General features: G+C 47.2%; 1 protein-coding gene across 2 annotated transcripts in view; it reads right to left on the bottom strand.

Moving 5' to 3' along the window:
• Positions 1–1,243: 1,243 nt before the first annotated feature.
• DENND5B (DENN domain containing 5B) overlaps positions 1,244–21,037 on the bottom strand; it is a 92,206-nt gene continuing 72,412 nt past the window's right edge. For both annotated transcript variants that reach the window (XM_066590235.1, XM_066590236.1), the window contains 3 exons: positions 20,487–20,613; positions 8,662–8,836; positions 1,244–5,975 (listed from right to left, as the gene is read on the bottom strand). In XM_066590235.1, coding sequence (XP_066446332.1) covers positions 5,792–5,975; positions 8,662–8,836; positions 20,487–20,613 — 486 coding nt within the window. In that variant the 3' untranslated portion in view covers positions 1,244–5,791. The remainder of the gene's footprint in view (positions 5,976–8,661; positions 8,837–20,486; positions 20,614–21,037) is intronic.

The following is a 21,037-nucleotide window of genomic DNA, read 5'->3' as shown; positions in this document are numbered from 1 at the left end:
TATCCGGGAGTTCATGCCCCAAATGATTTCATACACGTTCTATTGGTGATAAATCTGGCGACCGGGCAGCCACAGAAGTGTGACAATGTTGTGGGGGCTCCTGGGACCCCCTTGTGTATTCGGCTCAGCATTATCCTGCTGCCTCTGGGAAGCTGCCATGAGAGGAACACATGTGGCTGCAGGATGTCCTAAACATATGGCTGAGCGGTCATTGTCCCTCCTACCACTACTAGGGGAGGACCGACTGTCGTATGGAATAGTCCTCCAGACCATCACACCACCACCAGGGGGCAGTGTGCCGCTCCACAGCAAAGGCAGGATGTAGGTGCTCACCCCGAGGTCTCCAGACACAAACATGGTCGTCGTCAGCGCCCAAACTAAACCTAGATTCATCGCTGCAGACAACCCAGTTCCAACCCGCAGCGTCCAGTTTCATCATTCATGACATCACTGCAAACAGAGGTGATGGTGGGTGTTAAGAGGCCAGACATGTAATCGGGTCCAGGCACCTGGAAATGGTTCTGACAGACACAGGGGTATAACGATGGTGCCAGCCGTCTCTGGATGGTGGAAAAACAAAACCGTTGGAGCTGCTCATGCTTGTCGGGCAACCAGAAGATCCGCTCTACTGCTGGTCTGTAGGGGGCGTCCTAAGGTGGCGACAATTCGTTGATACGACCATCCAGCTTCTCACATCCCAATAATCTGCCCCTCTCGGACTCTGGTAACTGGGTGAAATCTCCTCTCTGCGTCGTAGAGGTGTCTAGTGGTCAACAAGCTCTACACAAGCTGAAGAAGAGGTCACTACTAGAGATGAGCGAGTACGCTTGGATAAGTGAGTTACTCGAGCGAGCCTTGCTCTTCGAGTAACTGCATTCTTGTCCGAGCGTGCTCGGGGAGGCGGCGGGGATAGAGATCTCTCTTGCCCCCCCTCCCCCGAGCACGCTCGGACAAGAATGCAGTTACTCGAAGAGTGAGGCTCGCTCAAGTAACTGACTTATTTGAGCGTGCTCGCTCATCTCTAGTCCCACAAGGGGCCTCCGAGAGCCTCTTATAAGCCAAGGGGGGGGGGGGGGGGCAGCACTTTTAGGGCCTCCAGTGACAAGACTGTCCATCTAATCACCACAACTCTCATCATTACCGATCTGCCTGAGATGGAACCGCAGGACGGGGTCTGCAGCAAAACGACGAGTTTTACAAAGACTTCTATAAAATTATATAGAGACACACCAAACAGACGCAGTTTGAGATAAAACACATTTTAATACTGAAAAGAAAAACGTGATGTAGTAAAATCTTATAATACGGAGGAGGTTAATACTGATGTGGAAACAAAAGCAGCATTACCCAAAGCAACTTTCCCTGCTTACAGAGAAGACCATCAAATCAACAGTTCCATGATCGATACATTGACTCAACAGGGAAAAAAAAAAGGGGAGGGGGGGGGGGAATCCCCCAAAAGAACACTTTCACAAGACCTGAAGTACATGTAATGCACTAAAAATTGATACTTAATAGTCTTAGAAGTACAGCATACGCAGTATTGTATTGCTCAGGCAAAGACATTTTATTGTTATCTCGAGTCCAAGTGGTTTGACTGAAGGAATCCTTTCAAGCGGCTGGAAAAGGCTGCAGCTTCATGAGATTATCCAGCATTCGTCTATTGCAAACTCATGAATGTCGCGGCTCCGAGGGGTTATTGGACTACAAAACATCCCATCGATGCTTTCCAGTCATTAAGAGTATCCTAATAAAAATATTTCATAACACAAAACAGTAAAACAAAAAGGAACCGAAAAAAAGTCAAAACCCAAAACAAAAAAAGAAAAAAAAAAAAAAAAAAAGGAGAAAGGCTAAAAAAAAAAAAAAAAATCAAGACACATGATAAAAAGGAAAGACAAAAAAAACAAAAAAAACACAAACAAGTGTTTTGCCCAAGTTTATCCAGTCTTCAACTAACAAATCTTAAATGTGACAACGCATTTCAGGTTACAGGCGACGAAACAAAAAAGCAGATCAACATATACAGTTAGTGGAAGTTTTACTTTCAGAGAGTACAACCCCCTTATCAAATGTAACAAGTAGTGCAAAATATCTTCGTCCAGCCCTTCCCACCAAAATCCCAGTGTATGCAAATAAATAGGTAGATTTACACTAAAATAATATTTGCGGAAAAACCCCAAATCTATGTATTTGATTGATACAATGTCAGAAAAAAAAGGAGACAATGAAAAACCCCACGATGAGACTAGGAAAAATAGGAGCAGTTGCTATAGAATAAGTCATCTATGCAATAAATGCATCATATCACAGCTTCCAGATTCTTCCAATGTAAAAGTCAGTCCCCCCCATGACTTATATACTGAGATGTAGTCCCAAAACTAAATCTGTGAGTCAGGACAAAGGGAAGCGGGAATGTTCTAGGCCCCTTAGATAGGATTTACATTCACAATACAGAAGACTAGAGATGGCTGCTTCTTAAAGGGGTTGTCCAATTGTAAACTAATTAATGGCAATCAAGAGTAGACTGGTGGCAGTCTGCTGTCTTGGATCCCTGCTGATCAGCTACTTGCTGGACGGTACGCTTATGCACCGAGCCGGTTTCCGCAGAAAGCAGACAGCTCTGTTCTATCTGCAGAGGCCGGGCTTGCTATTACACCCATTCACTTCAATAGAAACTTGGCCTGCAGTACCAAGCCTGGCCACTACAGTGAGAACAGAGCCGTCTGCTTTCTACAGGAATCAGATCAGTCTACAAGCACACTGGCCCAGCTTATTGGCAAAGGTCACAGGCATCCGTTATTGACAGTCTGTCCTTAGGATAGGTCATAAATAGTTTTCAACCAGACAGCCTTTTTAATACTTCAGGTGGTTTCTTACAATATATAACTTAGGAAAATAGTTATTTTAGGATTCTCTAGGTATTTACAACTTGCATCATTTCTTCAAGCCATGCGTACAATTTTTGGGGGTTGGGAACATATAACAGGGCAACCGAAACCTGCATGCGGTAGATGTAGCCATTGGGTGGGGGAGGTTGGTAATATATATTGGCGATATGTTACAGCAACCAATTTGAGAATCAAAGCCAAATCCAAGCAGCGCCAGCACTGGTTCTAGTAGAAACTGAATGCACAGACATCACCAGATCTCATGGAGAGACAGGCTACATGCTCCGTGAGGTCACTGGTTCCAGTAAAGAGATAGGCAGCTTGTGGAGTGACATCACTGAACCTAGTGGAGTGACATCACTGGTCCTAGTGAAGGATAGACTTCATGTTCAATGAGATAATTGATTTTAGTGCCAGCATAAGCAGCATATTCAGCTGTCATTGGCTCTTGTAAAGGCATAGGCTGCATATGCTCAGTGATGTCACCGCTTTTAGTAAAGGGATAAGCTTCAAAATTAACGAGGTCACAGATTCTCGGGAAGGGATAGACTGTATGCTCACTGAAGTCACCGATTCTACAGTAGGAAGAAGTTATAAGTTTAGTGATGTCACCGGGTTTAGTGAAAGGATAGGCTATATAGTCACGTGAGGTCATTGAGACAGGCTGTAAGCTCAGTGATGTCATTGGGGCAGGCTGTATTCTCAGGGATGTCACCGGTTCTAGTGAAGGGACTATGTGCTTGGTGATGTAACCGTTCTAGTGAAAAGAATAGGCTATATAGTCAGTGATGTCATTGGGACAGGCCATGTGTAACAGGTTGTAGGTTAGGGAGAGGATATATGCTCAGTGATGTAATTGGGACAGGTTATGTGCCAAGTGATGTCACAGGTTCTAGTGAAAGGATAGGCTATATGGTCAAGTGAGGTCATTGGGACAGGCTGTATGCTCAGTGATGTCACCAGTTTTATTGTAGGGAGAGGATATATGCCAAGTAAGGTCATTGGGACAGGTTATGTGCTCAGTGATGTCAAAGGTTCTAGTGAAGGAATAGACTATGCTCATTGATGTCAATGGATCTAGTGAAAGGATAGGAAATATGCTCCGTGATGCCATTGGGAAAGGTGAATGCTCAGTGATGTCACCGGTTCTAGTGAAGGGACTATGTGCTCGGTGGTGTAAGCGGTTCTAGTGAAAGGATAGGCTATATAGTCAGTGATGTAATTGGGAAAGGCTGTATGCTTAGTGATGTCACTAGTTCTAGTGTATGGAGAGGTTATATGCTCAGTGATTTCACAGTTTCTAGTGAGGGGATAGACTGTATGCTCAGTGATTTCATTGGGACAGGCTCTATGCTCAGTGATTTCAATGGGGCAGGCTGTATGTTCAGTGAGGTCACTGGTTCTACTGAAACGACTATGTGCTCGGTACTGTAAGCGGTTCTAGTGAAAGGATAGGCTATATAGTCAGTGATGTCATTGGGACGTGCTGTATGCTCAGTGATGTCACTGGTTTTCGTTTAGGGAAAAGATATATGTTCAGTGAAGTCATTAGGACAGGTTATGTGCTCAGTGATGTCACAGGTTCTAGTGAAAGGATAGGCTATATAGTCAGTGAGGTCATTGGGACGTGCTGTATGCTCAGTGATGTCACTGGTTTTCATTTAGGGAAAATATATGTTCAGTGAAGTCATTAGGACAGGTTATGTGCTCAGTGATGTCACAGGTTCTAGTGAAAGGATAGGCTATATAGTCAGTGAAGTCATTAGGACAGGTTATGTGCTCAGTGATGTCAAAGGTTCTAGTGAAAGGATAGGCTATATGCTCAGTGAGGTCATTGGGAAAGGTGTATGCTCAGTGATGTGACAAGTTCTAGTGAAAGGACAGGCTACATGGTCAAGTGAGGTCATTGGGACAGGCTGTATGCTCAGTGATGTCACAGGTTCTAATGAATGGATAGACTGTATGCTCAGTGATGTCATCGGTTCTAGTGTAGGGAAAGGTTATATGCTCAGTGATGTCACAGGTTCTAGTGAAGGGATAGACTGTATGCTCAGTGGTGTCAACAGTTCTAGTGAAAGCATAGGCTATATGCTCAGTAAGGTCATTGGGAATGATGTATGCTCAGTGATGTCACCAGTTCGATGCTCAGTGATGTCACAGTTTCAATAAAAAAGTAAAGTGTTCAGTGATGTCACCGGTTCCAGTGAAGGAATAGGCTGCATGCTCAATGACATCATTGATTTTCGTGTAGGACTAGTTTATAAGCTCAGCGATGTCATTGGGACAGGCGGTGTGCACAGTGATGTTACCGGTTCTTAGTGAAGGAAGAGGCCGCATGCTCAGTGATATCACAGAGCCTAGTGAAGGTATAGGCCCGTACGGTCTGTGATATAAGAGTACCTGAAAAGCAGCTTTAGAAAAAAAAAAAAAAAGTTCTTAAAATTGGCGCATCTACCGTATACAAGGATCCGGCTTTAAATAACGGACACGAATGACCATCTGCCAAAACAAATGAAGCAGTTTTACACGGAAGAAAGTTTTGCAATTGTTTCATTGCCCAGAAAGAAAAGTGAGAATTAGAAAGTAGAAGATAAATCCACCTGGAATATATTCCGCCTCTTTAAAAAACTACAGCGGTATTTACAGACACAACAGGAAAATACTCTATTGTACTAAATATCTGATTCAAATTTACTAACAGTGTCGAGACGCCGCGCAGCAAGGCTGGGATTCAGAGTCCTGCCGGCCTTGCAATGGCTTCCAGTGACTTGCTATTATTCAGTGTTTTGCGCCGCAGACCGCCGCGGCGCGTTAGAAACGTTCAGAGAAAACTCCGAAAATGAAAAAAAAAAACCCAGAAAAAAAGTGAAATCTATTGTACAAGGTCCCAAATGCAAGTCCTAAACATCCACTCCCTTGGTGAGCGACCCTTCCAGGACAATGTTGAAATCTTGTAAAGTCTGCAGAACCCGGACGAGAGAATTCACCATCATGTTGTCCCTTAGCAAAGCAGTCTCCTCATACATCCGAGTGATGGTCGGGCACTCAGCCAGAAGAGGGACCCACTGAGCGAGTAAGTGATCCCTGAAAAGCATGAAAATACGGGGTTATAGGTTTACGTCACACAGCTCCGAGGGCAGAAGCTCAATATCAGGTGGAACTTCAGCACTGTGAAAACACATACACAAAGATGACGAAAGTATTGGGACCCCCACCAATCCTATGCTGCTAAGTAAAGGGGATATATAGATAGTATGTGTGAGCATTAGGTATAAAGGAGAGGATAACACAGACAGCCCAATACAGAAACCATCAGATGCCACCAGATATAGAGCTGACAACGGGGTCTGGTAGGAGGGATGCCACCAGGTGTAGAGCTGACAATGGGGTCTGGTGGGGGGATGTCACCAGGTGTAGAGCTAACAACGGGGTCTGGTGGTGGGATGTCACCAGGTGTAGAGCTGACAACGGGGTCTGGGGGTGGGATGTCACCAGGTGTAGAGCTGACAACGGGGTCTGGTAGGAGGGATGCCACCAGGTGTAGAGCTGACAACGGGGTCTGGTAGGAGGGATGCCACCAGGTGTAGAGCTGACAACGGGGTCTGGTGGGAGGGATGTCACCAGGTGTAGAGCTGACAACGGGGTCTGGTAGGAGGGATGCCACCAGGTGTAGAGCTAACAACGGGGTCTGGTGGTGGGATGTCACCAGGTGTAGAGCTGACAACGGGGTCTGGTGGTGGGATGTCACCAGGTGTAGAGCTGACAACGGGGTCTGGTAGGAGGGATGCCACCAGGTGTAGAGCTGACAACGGGGTCTGGTAGGAGGGATGCCACCAGGTGTAGAGCTGACAACGGGGTCTGGTAGGAGGGATGCCACCAGGTGTAGAGCTGACAACAGGGTCTGGTAGGAGGGATGCCACCAGGTGTAGAGCTGACAACGGGGTCTGGTGGGAGGGATGCCACCAGGTGTAGAGCTGACAACGGGGTCTGGTGGGAGGGATGTCACCAGGTGTAGAGCTGACAATGGGGTCTGGTGGGAGGGATGTCACCAGGTGTAGAGCTGACAATGGGGTCTGGTGGGAGGGATGTCACCAGTTGTAGAGCTGACAACGGGGTCTGGCAGGGGGAGGTCACCATGTGTAAAGCTTACAATGGGGTCTGGTGGGGGGGATGTCATCAGGTGTAGAGCTGACAACAGGGTCTGGTGGGGGGATTTCAGCAACCAAGCAGAACGGGACATCACAGCACAAAGTCAATCAGGTCCTGGTTCCGGGGTCACATGACCGGTGGACCACCATATTCAAACGCTGGATAGGACATCACCATGTACAGTAGTGCAGACATTGCACTACATACTACGGAAAATCGTTTTTTACCCCGAAAATCCATTTTAATTTTAGGTGCAGTGAGATCATTAAAAAGGTTGCAAAAGTATACACACCCTTTAAAACAGGGGTTCCCCCAACTCCAGTCCTCAGGACCCAACAGGTCATGTTGTCAGGATATCCTATGGTAAGAACACTTGTTGCAATGTCTGAGGCACTGACAATAATTACATCACCTGTGCAACACTGAGGAAATCCTAAAAACATGACCTGTTGGGGGTCCTTGAGGACTGAAGTTGGGGACCACTGCTTTAAAAAGATAACCCTCCCTGTGACTTAGGGCTCTTTTACATGGGATGGCTGTCAGCCATTTAAGCGCCCGACAGTCGTCCCAGCGATTATTGCTCCCATTTTCACACAGGAGCGATAATCGGTCAGTGAATGGCGACAGAACGAGTCGAAGATCCCTTCTGTCCGCCTCCATTAACAGTCAACAGGCAGTCGTTCAGATGAACTGCCTGTTCACACGGGTCGATCGTAGTTTGATTTTTATGCCTGCTGTAACTCAACAACGAACGATTACCGAATGAATTATTGTTAGTCGCTCAGTTGCTGGCTGTGTTTACAGTGAATGATCATTCAGTTTCGCATGATCCAGCAATTAACTGAATGATAATCTTTCCATGTAAAAGGGCGCTTATCAATTTTCATTAAAACTCAATATCTGCTTTGCCTCGCCCAATCCACTTAAAGGGAACCCATCGCCAACTATGAGCACCATACAAGTTATGGACAACTGCCCGTTTACTGTGAATGAAGACAGGTGGGCTTAAAAAGAAAAACCCCAGCGCACTCCGCCTCCATTTAATAATGATCCTCCTCTATAAAAGCAGAGGAGCGATCATCTCTGGTCCCATGTAAAAAGGGGGTCACGTATAAAGAGCACCTCCTCAGACTCCACGGGGCCTATGAGCATCATAAGGCGATCACAGGTTCCCTTTAAAAGGGTTGTTGCATGAAATAAAGGTATCCTCTATCTGTAGGATCGGGGTAACTATACGATCAGCGAGACCCCGACCAGTCGTGAGTATGGGGTCCCAAACATCGCTGGGTAACGATATGGCCGCACGTGCGCAGGGCCTCTCCATTCACTTCAATATGTGTTGGATAGCTGAGCAGAAGAACTCTCATGGCCATCAGTCCCACTGAAACGACTAGAGCGACAATACGTATGCTTGACCATCTGGAGTCACTCAGGGACCTCCCGATCCATGGGGTCTGACCACTGGGTAGGGGATAACTGTTCATGGACAACCCCTTTAATATCCAGAAAGAGTTTCCCCTCGAATGGCCGACCCAGGAATGGCGATGTACTGGAGGTCACTCGTCGTTCCACGAACTAGATGGTTGGATAGAAGCGCTAGACTACATGTAGAGGCGCTCACCTCGCCCCGAGGCACACGAGCAGCTGGAACTTCCCATCCTTGCCAATGTTTCTGGGGGCGGCTACGATGCCGTTGACGTAGTGGCAGAAGGTCTTGCAGGATGATCTCAGCAGCAGCCGGTCTTCCTCGCCATCGCCAATCTGATCGGTAGCATCAAAGTAAACCACAGCTTTCTCTGCGGAGGAGCACAGCACATTGGTCAGATGTCCGACACGCGATAAAGGGGCGACGGTCACCATGCATGATAAATAAAACCATTTCATTGTTTGGGTCGTTCCGTACGCAGTAATACCCATTATGTGTTATTTGTGGTATTTTATCCTTTCCTTCCTTTTTTTTTTTTTTTTTTTTTTTTTTTATAAGCGGGATAAATTCTTCTTTGAATGAAACATTGATTTTTGAAAGAAAAAAAAAAACAAAAACAAAGAAAAACGGGGGCGTGGCCAAGCAGCCGAACTGTCCGGTCGCATGTGAGGAGAGCTCCTCCGCTTACCGGCAAATCGTCATCCTGCAGACATCCTGAGGGTCCCCTGACCCAGAAAAACACCAGCGGAGGGGGGGAGGAGTGGACCGAGTCCCCTGACAGCGCTCCCGGACGACCGCGGGAGAGATACCGGCGGCGGTGAGTGCGGAGATAGGCGACCGCTGCGGCCATACAGCGGAAGACACGGGCCGTCGGCGGGGACTCCGGAGTGAGTACGGCACTGAGCGGAGGGGAAAGAAGAGGTGGATAAGCCCTCCGGAGGAGCATCCACAGCGCAGACAGAACGGGCACTGCCGGCGGGAGGGAAAGCCCGCGAAACCGCGGCCGCGGCGGCCATCTTGTGAGGGGCATCGGCCAGAGTGCAGGGCTCGGAACGCCGAGGAGCGCTGCTACCGGGTGCAACACAGAGCTGCACGGAGAGAGAGGAGAGGAGGCCGAACTTCAGGTGGTGCAGCCGTGGCACTGGCACAGAAAGCGCTGCCGGCGGGGAAAACTCACGAAGTTGCGGCCGTGGCGGCCATCTTGTGAGTGGCAACATAAACATCCAGGCCCCAGAGCAGAGCTGAAAGCTGCCCCCGGACCCAGCACAACATCACTGAGGGGAGAGGAGGGAGGGAAGAGCCACCAGAGATATACCGGAGGCGCACACAGCGGGGTGAACGATACCGCCAGCCCAGCGGCAAAGTGACCGCTGACATACAAGAGCTGCTGGCGGACAAAGCGCTGAAAAGCGGAAAACTAAGCGGCTGCAAAATGGGCCCCACGAGACAAAGCTCATCCGTAGACAAACTTAAAGCCTTCGCAAGAGGAGACACCCGAAAAGAGCCCGGCCCTGACCCCGCAACGCCCGCTGCGGTGGGAGCCGTAACGACAAAGCACAACAACCCAGACCCAACTGAGGGAACAGTGCAAACACTGCAACAATTGTCTGAACAGCTTCTGACCGCAATACAAACCTCTACAGCCACGCTTACCAGCAAAATTGATGAAGTTAAAATGGATGTGAGTCTGCTGAGACAAGATCTCCAAAACCTAAGAGAACGTGTTGCCAGCACAGAGAACAGAATTTCTACCATAGATGATACTGTCGCCCCAATGACAGATGCAATACGAGATCTTACGCAAAAAGCTGAATATTGGAGACAAAAAGCGGACGATCTAGAAAACCGGTCACGAAGAAATAATTTACGCATAGTGGGACTACCAGAACGGGCTGAGGGGCAAAGACCGGAGGAATTTATAGAACGTTGGCTCCGAGAGCTTTTCCCCAATGCTGGACTATCGCAAGTTTTTGTTATTGAACGTGCGCATCGAGTGCCCATGAAGCCACCAATACCAGGAGCCCCACCCAGACCCCTGTTGGCAAAGCTGCTCAACTCCCGTGATAGGGATATAATCCTACAAGCCGCCAGAAAGGGAGGACCTCTGCGACACGACAACGCCACTGTGTCCATTTTTCCGGATTTCTCGGCAGATCTCCAAAAGCAGCGAGCAACATTCTTCGGTGTCAAGAAACAATTAAGAGAACTGCAGCTCCCGTACTCGATGGTGTATCCGGCCCGACTGCGAGTGGTCGATGGGGACCGCACTCGCTTCTTCTCCACACCAACCGAAGCAGGAAATTGGCTGAACACCAGACGACGACCAGAAGGGCCGTAACGTATACATAACCATTGTTTTTCCCCTTCTCTAGGTGCCGAGACCACTACACAAAGATGAACATTCCCCTTATAGCTCCTAATTGCACACTAGAGACTATTCCCTAAACATGCCACAAGAACACCCTAGCTAAAAAGCACAGAACTGAGACTTTCTGTTATTTGTGGCAGTCAAGTAGACCGTGACTCTCAGAAGAGAGGGACAAGCCCTCCTTTCTTGCGGCACTGGCGGAACTCTCTGGCCCCCTCCTTCTCCTTCCTCTACCGACCCCCCTCGCCGATGCCGCGTGGAATGATTTGGGACTCACATGCTGAGGGGCCCCCCCCCCTCCCCCCTTATCCCCCTTATTTGCCTTATCCTTAAGGGGACCCACTCGGAAAGTGAAGATCAAACAAATGCCGGTACACACAACTGACCCAACGATACGACAATACCACAAGTATAGTCTTGAAATAAGCTATACTTTGTAGGTACCCCCTAATATAGGATTGCCACGAGTACGATCTTGACAGAGTGGATAACTTTAAAACCTGTTTAATTACAAGTTGATTGAGAGTTAAAGTTGATAGTAGTTTATCAAATGTTGATAAGTTGTATACATCAAATGCTCCATGATGATATTGAAAATATGTTGAAAAACTGTTACATGATACATGATAGAAATGTAATTCAGTGCCGGGAGGGGACACCTGACAGGCAGAATGACATGGGAAAGCGTATCCGGATCAGATTAACATCTCTTAGCCCATGGCGGAGATAATCTTTGCATCCTGGAACGTCAGGGGCATGGGATCTGCCAGAAAGCGAACAGCAATAAATACATCAATACGCTCCTGGCGACCACATGTCCTGTGCCTGCAGGAGACCCACCTCACGCCTGAAACCACAAAAGTCCTGATGAAACCATGGGTACAATGGTCCGCTCATACATGCCACACATCATACTCCAGGGGGGTGTCTCTACTAATAAGAAGAACACTTAGATGGGAAGTGGAGCAGATTAGAAGAGACACAGAGGGTAGATATATTTTTGTAAGGGCTAAAATCAACAATGACCCATATGTCCTCTTGTGTTGTTATAATCCGCCACCGGCAACAACAACCATCCTAGCAGAGGGCATACAATTTGCATCATTCTCTCCAGAAGCAACAGTCGTCTGCATGGGAGACATGAACATGGTTATGGATCCCACCATGGATAGATTTGGGGGTGGTGCTCGGAGGGAGGGAGACGCGGGCAGGACTCGTCTGGCTTCTATTATCTCGGTAACGGGATGGCTAGATTTATGGCGAATATTTCACCCGCAACAAAAAGAATACACCTGTCATGCAGCCCACAACCACGCTCTCAGCCGTATAGACTATATATTCGGATCCCCTTCACTATTCCCTAAAATAGACACAATAGAGTTTTTACCCCGGGGTGTCTCAGACCACTCACCAATATGCATGACCCTTAAAAACCCAGGCCCAATCACAATCAAGAGACCACGAGTGCACCCATTCTGGCTTTCGTTATTTGGGCCTAATGACCGCATACCGGACCAGATCCAAATATATTATGAAGCGCACGAGGCGCACGTAGATATAAATTTAGTATGGGAGGCATTTAAAGCATATCTTAGAGGCTGTTTAAGGTCCTCAATCTCATTTGTCAAAAAAGCCACGGCACGGGAGGGCGAATTGCTGGCAGAACAATGCCAACAATTAGAAAGAGAATTTGTAGCTGACCCCACAGACACTAAAAGAGATAAATGGCTTCAGATAGGAAGAGACTACTTATTATACCTGAAAGAGAAAGCTCAGAGGAACCTCTTCTTTACCCGACAGTCCTTTTTTGAACAAGGAAATCAATCCAGTAAACTACTTGCTTATATGGCGAGACAGGAAACCGCCCCCCCAACCATACTGAGAGTTAAATCAAGTGAGGAAGAAATGCTTACGGACCCGAAAGAAATTATGGGTAGATTTCAACAATTCTACGACGACTTATACCAATCACGAGTTAACTACACACCCGCAGAACTAGAGACCTACTTAAACAACATAATATTCCCAGAAATACAAGAGGACCATAAGTCCTTACTCGACTCTCCCATTACAGTGGAAGAGATTGAAGAAGCAATGAATGAGATGGCAAAGAACAAAACTCCGGGAGTGGATGGGATACCAGTGGAAATATATCAGCACTACAAAAAGGAAATAATTCCACACCTATTTAACCTTTACGAATACATCCTTGACAAGAGCCACCTCCCGGAGTCGATGTTGGAGGCCAACATAGTCCTTATTCTTAAGCCAGATAAAAACCCGGAGGAATGTGGCTCGTATAGGCCTATTTCCCTATTAAATACGGACTACAAAATCCTCACTAAAATACTAGCCATCCGACTAAACCAAATTATAGGGAAAATTATACACCCGGACCAATCCGGTTTTATCCCGGGTAAATCGACATCGGACAACATTAGAAGAACACAGGTGATCACACAGGTGGGGTGGAGATGGAGGTCCGACTGGGCCTTGGCCTCATTGGATGCAGCCAAAGCATTCGATTCCGTCGAATGGGGGTACCTGATAGAGGTACTACGTAAATTCGGGTTTGGAGATACATTTATAAAGTGGATCTCTATCCTGTATAAAGAGCCGACTGCCAGGGTAACGGTAAACGGCCTGACCTCTGCCTCTTTCCCACTACACAGGGGGACCCGACAGGGGTGCCCGCTTTCCCCCCTTCTATTTGCAATTGCAATAGAACCTCTAGCCCTGAGAATTCGACAACATAACTCATACAAAGGCGTCCAGATAGGGCCCAGAGAGGATAGAATAGGCTTGTATGCGGACGATATAATATTATATATGTCAGATCCTAGAAACACCCTGCCACTGGCCATATCCCTAATAGACAAGTTTGGAGTCTTCTCAGGCCTATGTATCAACTGGCAAAAGTCCGCCTTTATGCCTCTAAGACCAGAGGGATGGTTGACGGGAGACGTATTCTGTAAATTACAAATCGCCTCCAGATTTAAGTATTTGGGTATACATATTACCAGAGAACACACCCAGAGCCTCGAGTTAAACATCACTCCCTTACTGACAACTCTGCAGCAGAAGCTGAAAAGCTGGAGCACTTTGCCATTATCGGTGGCAGGCAGGATAAACCTCATAAAAATGATCATTCTCCCCAAATACCTATATAGCTTAGAGCACACAGAAACATCTATACCACAAAAATTCTTCAAAAAAACTAATTCATTAATAACATCATTTATATGGGGAAACTCAAGAGCCAAATTACGTCTGGACACCCTGCAGCGCCCTAAAGAGACTGCGGGAATGGCGCTGCCAGATTTTAAACTATACTATTTGGCGGGTCAGGTTAGATATCTCCGCCATTGGTTGTCGGGCGCGCCTCTTCCTAATTCCGAGCACCACCTCATGTACTCCCTCGAGGAAACATCGCTTTGGATCCTTCTGGAAAAACCAGGATGGGTGACCAAACAAATGCTACCGATCCACCGACTGGCGGTGAACGTGTGGCGGGCATGCAAATTATTAACTAGACAGGAGAACACTCCCCTGGAAACTCCCCTGTGGAACAATAGGGCGCTACCACACTTAATGAATCTGCCAGGCAAACAATTCTGGATAAATTCAGGAGTCACTACACTAGAACATGTATACAGAGACCAAACGCTGGCTTCCTTTGAACAAATGCAAGAACAGTACCAGATTCCAAGGGCGAGTTTCTTTAGATACCTGCAACTCCGACACGCACTGACGGCACAATTTCCAGGACCTAGACAAACATTCTCCCAGTATCCATTAATAGGCATACTGCGAACACAAGGACCTAAAGGCTTGATTTCAGTGCTATACACCCATCTACTGCAAGCTAAAATTCCCGACACACCAATGTCAGTAATGCAGAGATGGAGAGAACTTATTCCCAGCCTCACAAGTGAGGATTGGGAAACGGCAATGTCCATATACACCACAGTCTCACCGGCGGCAAACAACAAACTAACACAACTGTATATCTTACATCAATGCTATCTAACCCCGACTAGACTTTATAAAATGAATCGGATAACCACCAACTGCTGCCACCGGTGTGGAATACCTAATGCAAACTTTAATCATTTAATATGGAACTGTGTAGATATACAGGCATACTGGAGAGAGATCATAGAGTTTATAACACAAATACTGGGAATACCAGTACCACACGATCCCGCAGTATGCCTGTTGGGGCTCTTAGACGAAGAACAATGGCAGTACCATGACAGGATATTTCTTACAAGGGTACTATTCTACGCCCGGAAAGCAATAGCCCTACGATGGATGGATAGACGCCCTCCGACAATCACAAAGTGGCAGAACATTATTAACGCCGCTCTGCCATACGAAAAAATCGTATACAAAAATAGAAAATGCCCTGAAAAGTTTAATAAAGTGTGGGAAAGATGGTGTGGGACAACGGGTACGGTGCATACGCGGGACCAATTCCATAATTTGATGAGAATAACAACGCCTAGAAACAATTGGTAAAACCAAAAAAGAAACACACCCTTCACCGGCACCACAAAGAAAACACAACATCAGAGGAAAATGTAACAAATAAATATGTCAATTGACTGTACTAAAATATTTGACATGCATGTAACGAGCTAATGATGTAATCAAAAGTTTTTTTTTTTATTATTCAGTTATTGTACAATACAATGTTTTCAATAAAACGAGTTTAAAAAAAAAAAAACAAAGAAAAACTATTTTTTAGCCCCTGGAAAGGGACTTAAAGATGAAATCATTTGACCGTCAGGACAGTACACTGCACTACCTGGGCTGTTGTGATAAGTAGTGCATTCTACAATACCCATTAGCCTTGATGGTAGGCTCAGTTACCTGGCACGTAGGGAGACCTTTGTTAGGCTTCTGGGGAACACATTGGTACATTGTGATCACACTAGAGGGTGCCGATGGGTAACAGAAGGATCCCCCTCTCCCCGTCATCTGCTTATATGCTGCAGTTGCTACTGATTGTGGCATGTAAGGGGTAAACCGCCAGGATCTGAGGTTTCTCCGTTCCTGGCTGTTAGAGCAGGAGCCGGGCTGTCAGTCAGCCCAGCCACCGCCTTAAGAGAAGTTTGTGCAAGTTTAAAGCCCATTAGTGAGGTCAGTAAAAGGTGTATTGCAGTATCTAAGGGGTTAAGCCGTCTACCAAGACTCATCTCATCACCCAAGGTGTGAAGATATAAAACGTCTTGACGCTTTCCCCGTCAGGATGCATTAATACGCTTCCAATGCATTTGGGGGCAGGGAATGTGACATTTAGTAAAATGTCATGATGCAACTTGGCATTAGTCACCGGCAGTAATCTGACAATGTGACAGATCTGACATTTTAAGCAGTTAAAGGGTACGTTTTATACGGTGTAATGGCCAGAGGATGCCTGGAGGTGGCAGCACAGTCATGAGGAAGAAGCTGCCGCGTTAGTGAAGCCTTATAGGAGAGGTACACACCGGGTAGGAGAGGTACACACCGGGTAGGAGAGGTACACACCGGGTAGGAGAGGTACACACCGGGTAGGAGAGGTACACACCGGGTAGGAGAGGTACACACCGGGTAGGAGAGGTACACACCGGGTAGGAGAGGTACACACCGGGTAGGAGAGGTACACACCGGGTAGGAGAGGTACACACCGGGTAGGAGAGGTACACACCGGGTAGGAGAGGTACACACCGGGTAGGAGAGGTACACACCGGGTAGGAGAGGTACACACCGGGTAGGAGAGGTACACACCGGGTAGGAGCTCCCAAAGTAGAAGGAAGGTGGCAACGTATCCCACTAGATAGGCAACAGCGGAATGTGTCACTAAATGTCCTACATAGTGTAAAAAAAAAAACAAAACCTGTATGGGGTGCTATTGGTTTTACTGTGTACCTTTGTATGAGAGAGTCTATTACGCTACTCCACACCTCAAAAAAGGTACACTACCCTCCCAAAAGTAACCGGACACCTGAGCAAGAATCAGAAGTATGCATTTCCATATGTTAATACTTAAAGGGCCGTAATGACATTAGATACGCCCAGCGGATACTTTCTACCAACATCTGATACACTTCAGATAGTATTTTCCCTCCAGTCACCCTGCAAACGTCTGTAGACTTCTCTTAAAGAAGATGCATTGGCCGGTCCACAATGATGCAAGCAGCACAGTCATTGGAAGGTTGAGCAATGGCAGAACGCTCTATGGAGTGACAAGTCCCACTACTCCATCTTCACATCAGGAGGAGTCTGGGGACCGCTGCCTGCCCGAGTGTTTTGTGGTCTGGGGATGTTTTCCGTGGCATGGTCTCCATTGGTTGTAGTGGCAACAACCATGAACATGGAGGGGACCCTGTCAGCAGCACATTATTGTCTACAATGTCAATGTAGCAATACTCTGGGGATGGTCGGCCATACTTCCTACAAGACAACGTCCCGACCTGAACATCTCTGGGAAAACCAGGAACCTCGGGTCAGGAAATAAACAGCATTCATTTTCTTTGAGAGAACTCGACAGACGTTTGCCGGATGAATGGAGGGAAACACCATCTGACTTGTATAAGACTAAGTTAGTAGAAAGTATGCCAGGGAGAATATCCGATGTCATTACGGCCAAAGGGGCCCCAGGAAGAAAGATATGGCAATAAATACTTCTGATTCTTGCTCAGGTGGCCGACTGCTTTTGGTAGGACAGTGTATACCAACATATAATGGCCCAACGGAGAACAAAAGGACCCTCTTTTGGCCTGTGTCAGGTATGGAGCCATATGGACACTTGCCATACGCAGTGGGAGCTCTCGATGAATATACCAAGAGTACAGCCAAAACATGATGGGAATAGAGGCTTGGGTACAGACAATGCCACCTGCCCCGATATCCAGGATTCCTCCTCTTATGGTGGTTACCAGCACGATGCCCCCGGTTTGTATCCAATACAAAGCTGTAAATCCTCTGCATGAAGATAAAAGGCATCTACCCCTCATCCACAGGAACAAATGTTTGATCGCTGGGGGTTTGACCCCCACCCTCCTCACCCAGGTGATTTTGAGACCGACGCATCCGAACGCCCCATGCGCATACCGCGGCAGGTCACATGCATAGCATTGGCGCCATTCCCTTTTATGGGACAGAGGGAGATTGCCAAGTGCATCAATCTCTATTTGTCCTACAGAAGTGAATGCAGTGGTGATCATGCATGTGACCTGAAGCGCCGTTCACACTAGACTTTGAGGCCTCCACTGCTCAGATATTTATCCCTTGTCCTGTGGATTGTGAATGAAGGTCTACAGAGGGGTTTAAAAAAGAAAAAAAAAAAGCTTTGAAATAATAAAATCTGTCTACCTGCAGCAACCATTAGGGGGAGCTCACTGTATACAGCAATGTCAAGGCAAAAGGTGTGGTTCTGCTGTGCCACAACCTTGTCTTGACTCAGAGCTAGATCTGGGGGCAGCACCATTCGAGATCTGGTCTTTGCATCAGCTGCCCCACTATCGAGACTACTTCTGGGGTGACAACCTGGGAGTCCCTGCACCTGCGGGTGAGGGCAGCCATAACGCTGTATCGGGGGGAATAGGCACAGATGTGGTCATAGAACAGAACGGAGTTCTGGACAGGCGTGATCCTTGCCCAACGGTAGATCGGGCTAATGCTCGGTGCAGGCAGCAGACAGAGAACGTGTGGCCCAACAACAAGCCGAGGTCACTACCAATAAAACACCAGGAGAGAAACCAGTTAACCCCTTAGTGGCGGCCCTTTAAGCTTGACAGATAGCCTGCCTGATCACAGTATGATGTAATTAGTAATTACATCAAACTGCAGGAGCGACTGACCAAAGCACCGCAAGTTGTCGTCCCCCTAGAGGGAATAAAAAAAAAAAATAGTAAAAACAAGATCAATAGTTTTACTACTGGGGAAAAAAAATTAATTAAAACTTTTTAATAAAAGAAATGCACTTTGAGTCTCCAAGAAAAAAAATGCAATAAAAAGTCGTATGTATTCCAAAATGGTACCAATGCAAACTACAAGACGTCCCGCAATGAATGAGCCGCGCACAACTATGTGGACAGAAAAATAAAAAAGCTCTTGTAGAAGATGGCGGCAGAAAAGAACTTAAGTTTAGATATCTTGGAAAAAAAACACAAGTGCAGCAAAAAAATAAAACCACTCTATAAGTTTGGTATCGCAGTAATCGTACCGCCCCGCAGAATAAAGTTACCAGGTCAGTTTTGTTGCAGTTTGTGCGCCGCAGAAACAAGACGCACCGAAAGATGGAATTTTTTTTATCCATTTCTCTGTACTTAGAATTAAGGAGTTTTTTAGTGCATTAAAAACACAAGTCGTCCCGCGAAAAACGAGCCTCATACCGCGACGTCGATGGATAAATAAAGGAGTTAGGATTTTATTTAAAGGGGCGGGGCCGAAAATAGAAACAAACAAAAAAGCTCCGTCACTAAGAGGTTAACGCTGGAAACTAGTTGGGACTACGGTACTCCGCCCTCACACAGGCACCGGTCACGGATGGGAGTCTATCTGTGACCAGATTACTTTCCCAGGTCTTCTAAGCAGCGTTCTTCACTGTCCGATGCTCCCATTCATTTCAGTGGGGCTCTTCACACATCTTCAACACTGCGCTTTGAGAGCGATGCATGCCCTATCTTTGCCCGTTTTCAGCCTCTCATCGCCCGTTGAAATGAATGGGCAGCATTAGTAGCTCTTCTGAACACATGGCACAACTTAGTACTGCAAGCACTAGCTACGCCACCTAAAAAAAGCAGGTCTCCGGGCTCTGGTTAGGTTGCTGGGCACTGGTCATTGCTGACGGAGCAGCTTGCTAGTGACGCGGTTTGAAGACCCGCCTCCAGCAAGAGATCGCTCCGATTGATTTCTCGATCGCCGGCTTCCATTCACTTTAATGACAACGCTGGAGATTGTCAAAGCGCTTTAGTACTCTAATCTCCAGCTCTGTCCTTAAAGTGCATGAAACAGCAGCATGCCTGCGTAGCTCCTGTCCCATTCACTCACGGACTGACCGGACACCCGCTGTTGGGATTGGTGGGGCCTAGTGGACGAAAACCACAATCAAGTGGGGAGAGGATGACTATGATTTGGAACAGCCCCTTCAAGTAAGCAAAGGCCTATCTAGACTGGCCGGGGATGAAAAAGCTGGATGGGCACACAGGCCATTAAGAATGCGGGCCGGGTGTGTACATCCACCTTTTGGGTAGCGAATGCAGGACCCCTAGGACACAAGGGAATGTAGCATCTGACGAATGTGATAGGGCGAGAAGGATGGGGGCCGAGATGGAGGAGGTAGGAGAAACTTGTAATTCAACTATGCTTTAGCTCCCTCTAGTGGTGACTGCAGACAAGCAGAATTTTATCATTCATCTCCATGTCTGATATTAAATTATGTGAAACCTTTCGTATTTGTTTTCCTGCAGTTTCATCTCATCTCTCAGCTCCCGCAGGCGCTCCGAGGAGGCAGCAGTCAGATTAGGGATGAACAGGCTGCGCTCCATTCACCTTGACTGCGCCAGTCTACACAAGTCAGTTCCAAAATCACACGCCTGGCCCGAAATAGCAGCAGCGATCGCAGGTGTAGAGGACGATTAGGACGCCAGCCTTCTCATTTTACCTATGAAGTCCCAGATGAAGACGCTCTTGTGGAAGATGCGGGCAGATTTAAATCCGTGATGAAAGACTTGCTCCAAGGCCGAGACGAGGCCATTTTCTCCGCAGAGCAGGATGGTTAAACTGCCTCTCTGCAGGGAGACAAATCGTGTAAGAGGCTTTCAGGAGACGCCGCTAATGTGGATTAGTGCTGAAGAGCCGCGCTGCATACTAAGAGCCGAAGAGCAACGTAACCGGCGGAGTAAGGACATTGAATGGGGGGGGGGGGGGGGGGGGGGAGGGTTAGTTGCTAGTATACATGTTCTTAGGCTATGGGTGGGCGCCAGTCCCCAGAACCCTGATGGAAGAGGTCTAATGATGGGCACAGGGGATACAAGTAACAGGTTGTTATTTCCATTACGTGGAGCACTTGTTACTTCCACGCCGGTGGCTCTAAGATCATGCTGGGAGTTGTAGTTTTGCAACGGGATCGCAGCTTATATAATCTCTATAGTGGTGCATTTGATTGCAATCTATTGCCACCTGTTATCAGCTGTTGTACTGTACAGTTCACGA

This window comes from Eleutherodactylus coqui, chromosome 2, assembly GCF_035609145.1.
Source record: "Eleutherodactylus coqui strain aEleCoq1 chromosome 2, aEleCoq1.hap1, whole genome shotgun sequence".
In the NCBI taxonomy this organism is placed as follows: domain Eukaryota; kingdom Metazoa; phylum Chordata; class Amphibia; order Anura; family Eleutherodactylidae; genus Eleutherodactylus; species Eleutherodactylus coqui.
The sequence above is the reverse complement of the archived record's forward strand: the minus strand, read 5'-3'. Positions and strand labels throughout refer to the sequence as shown.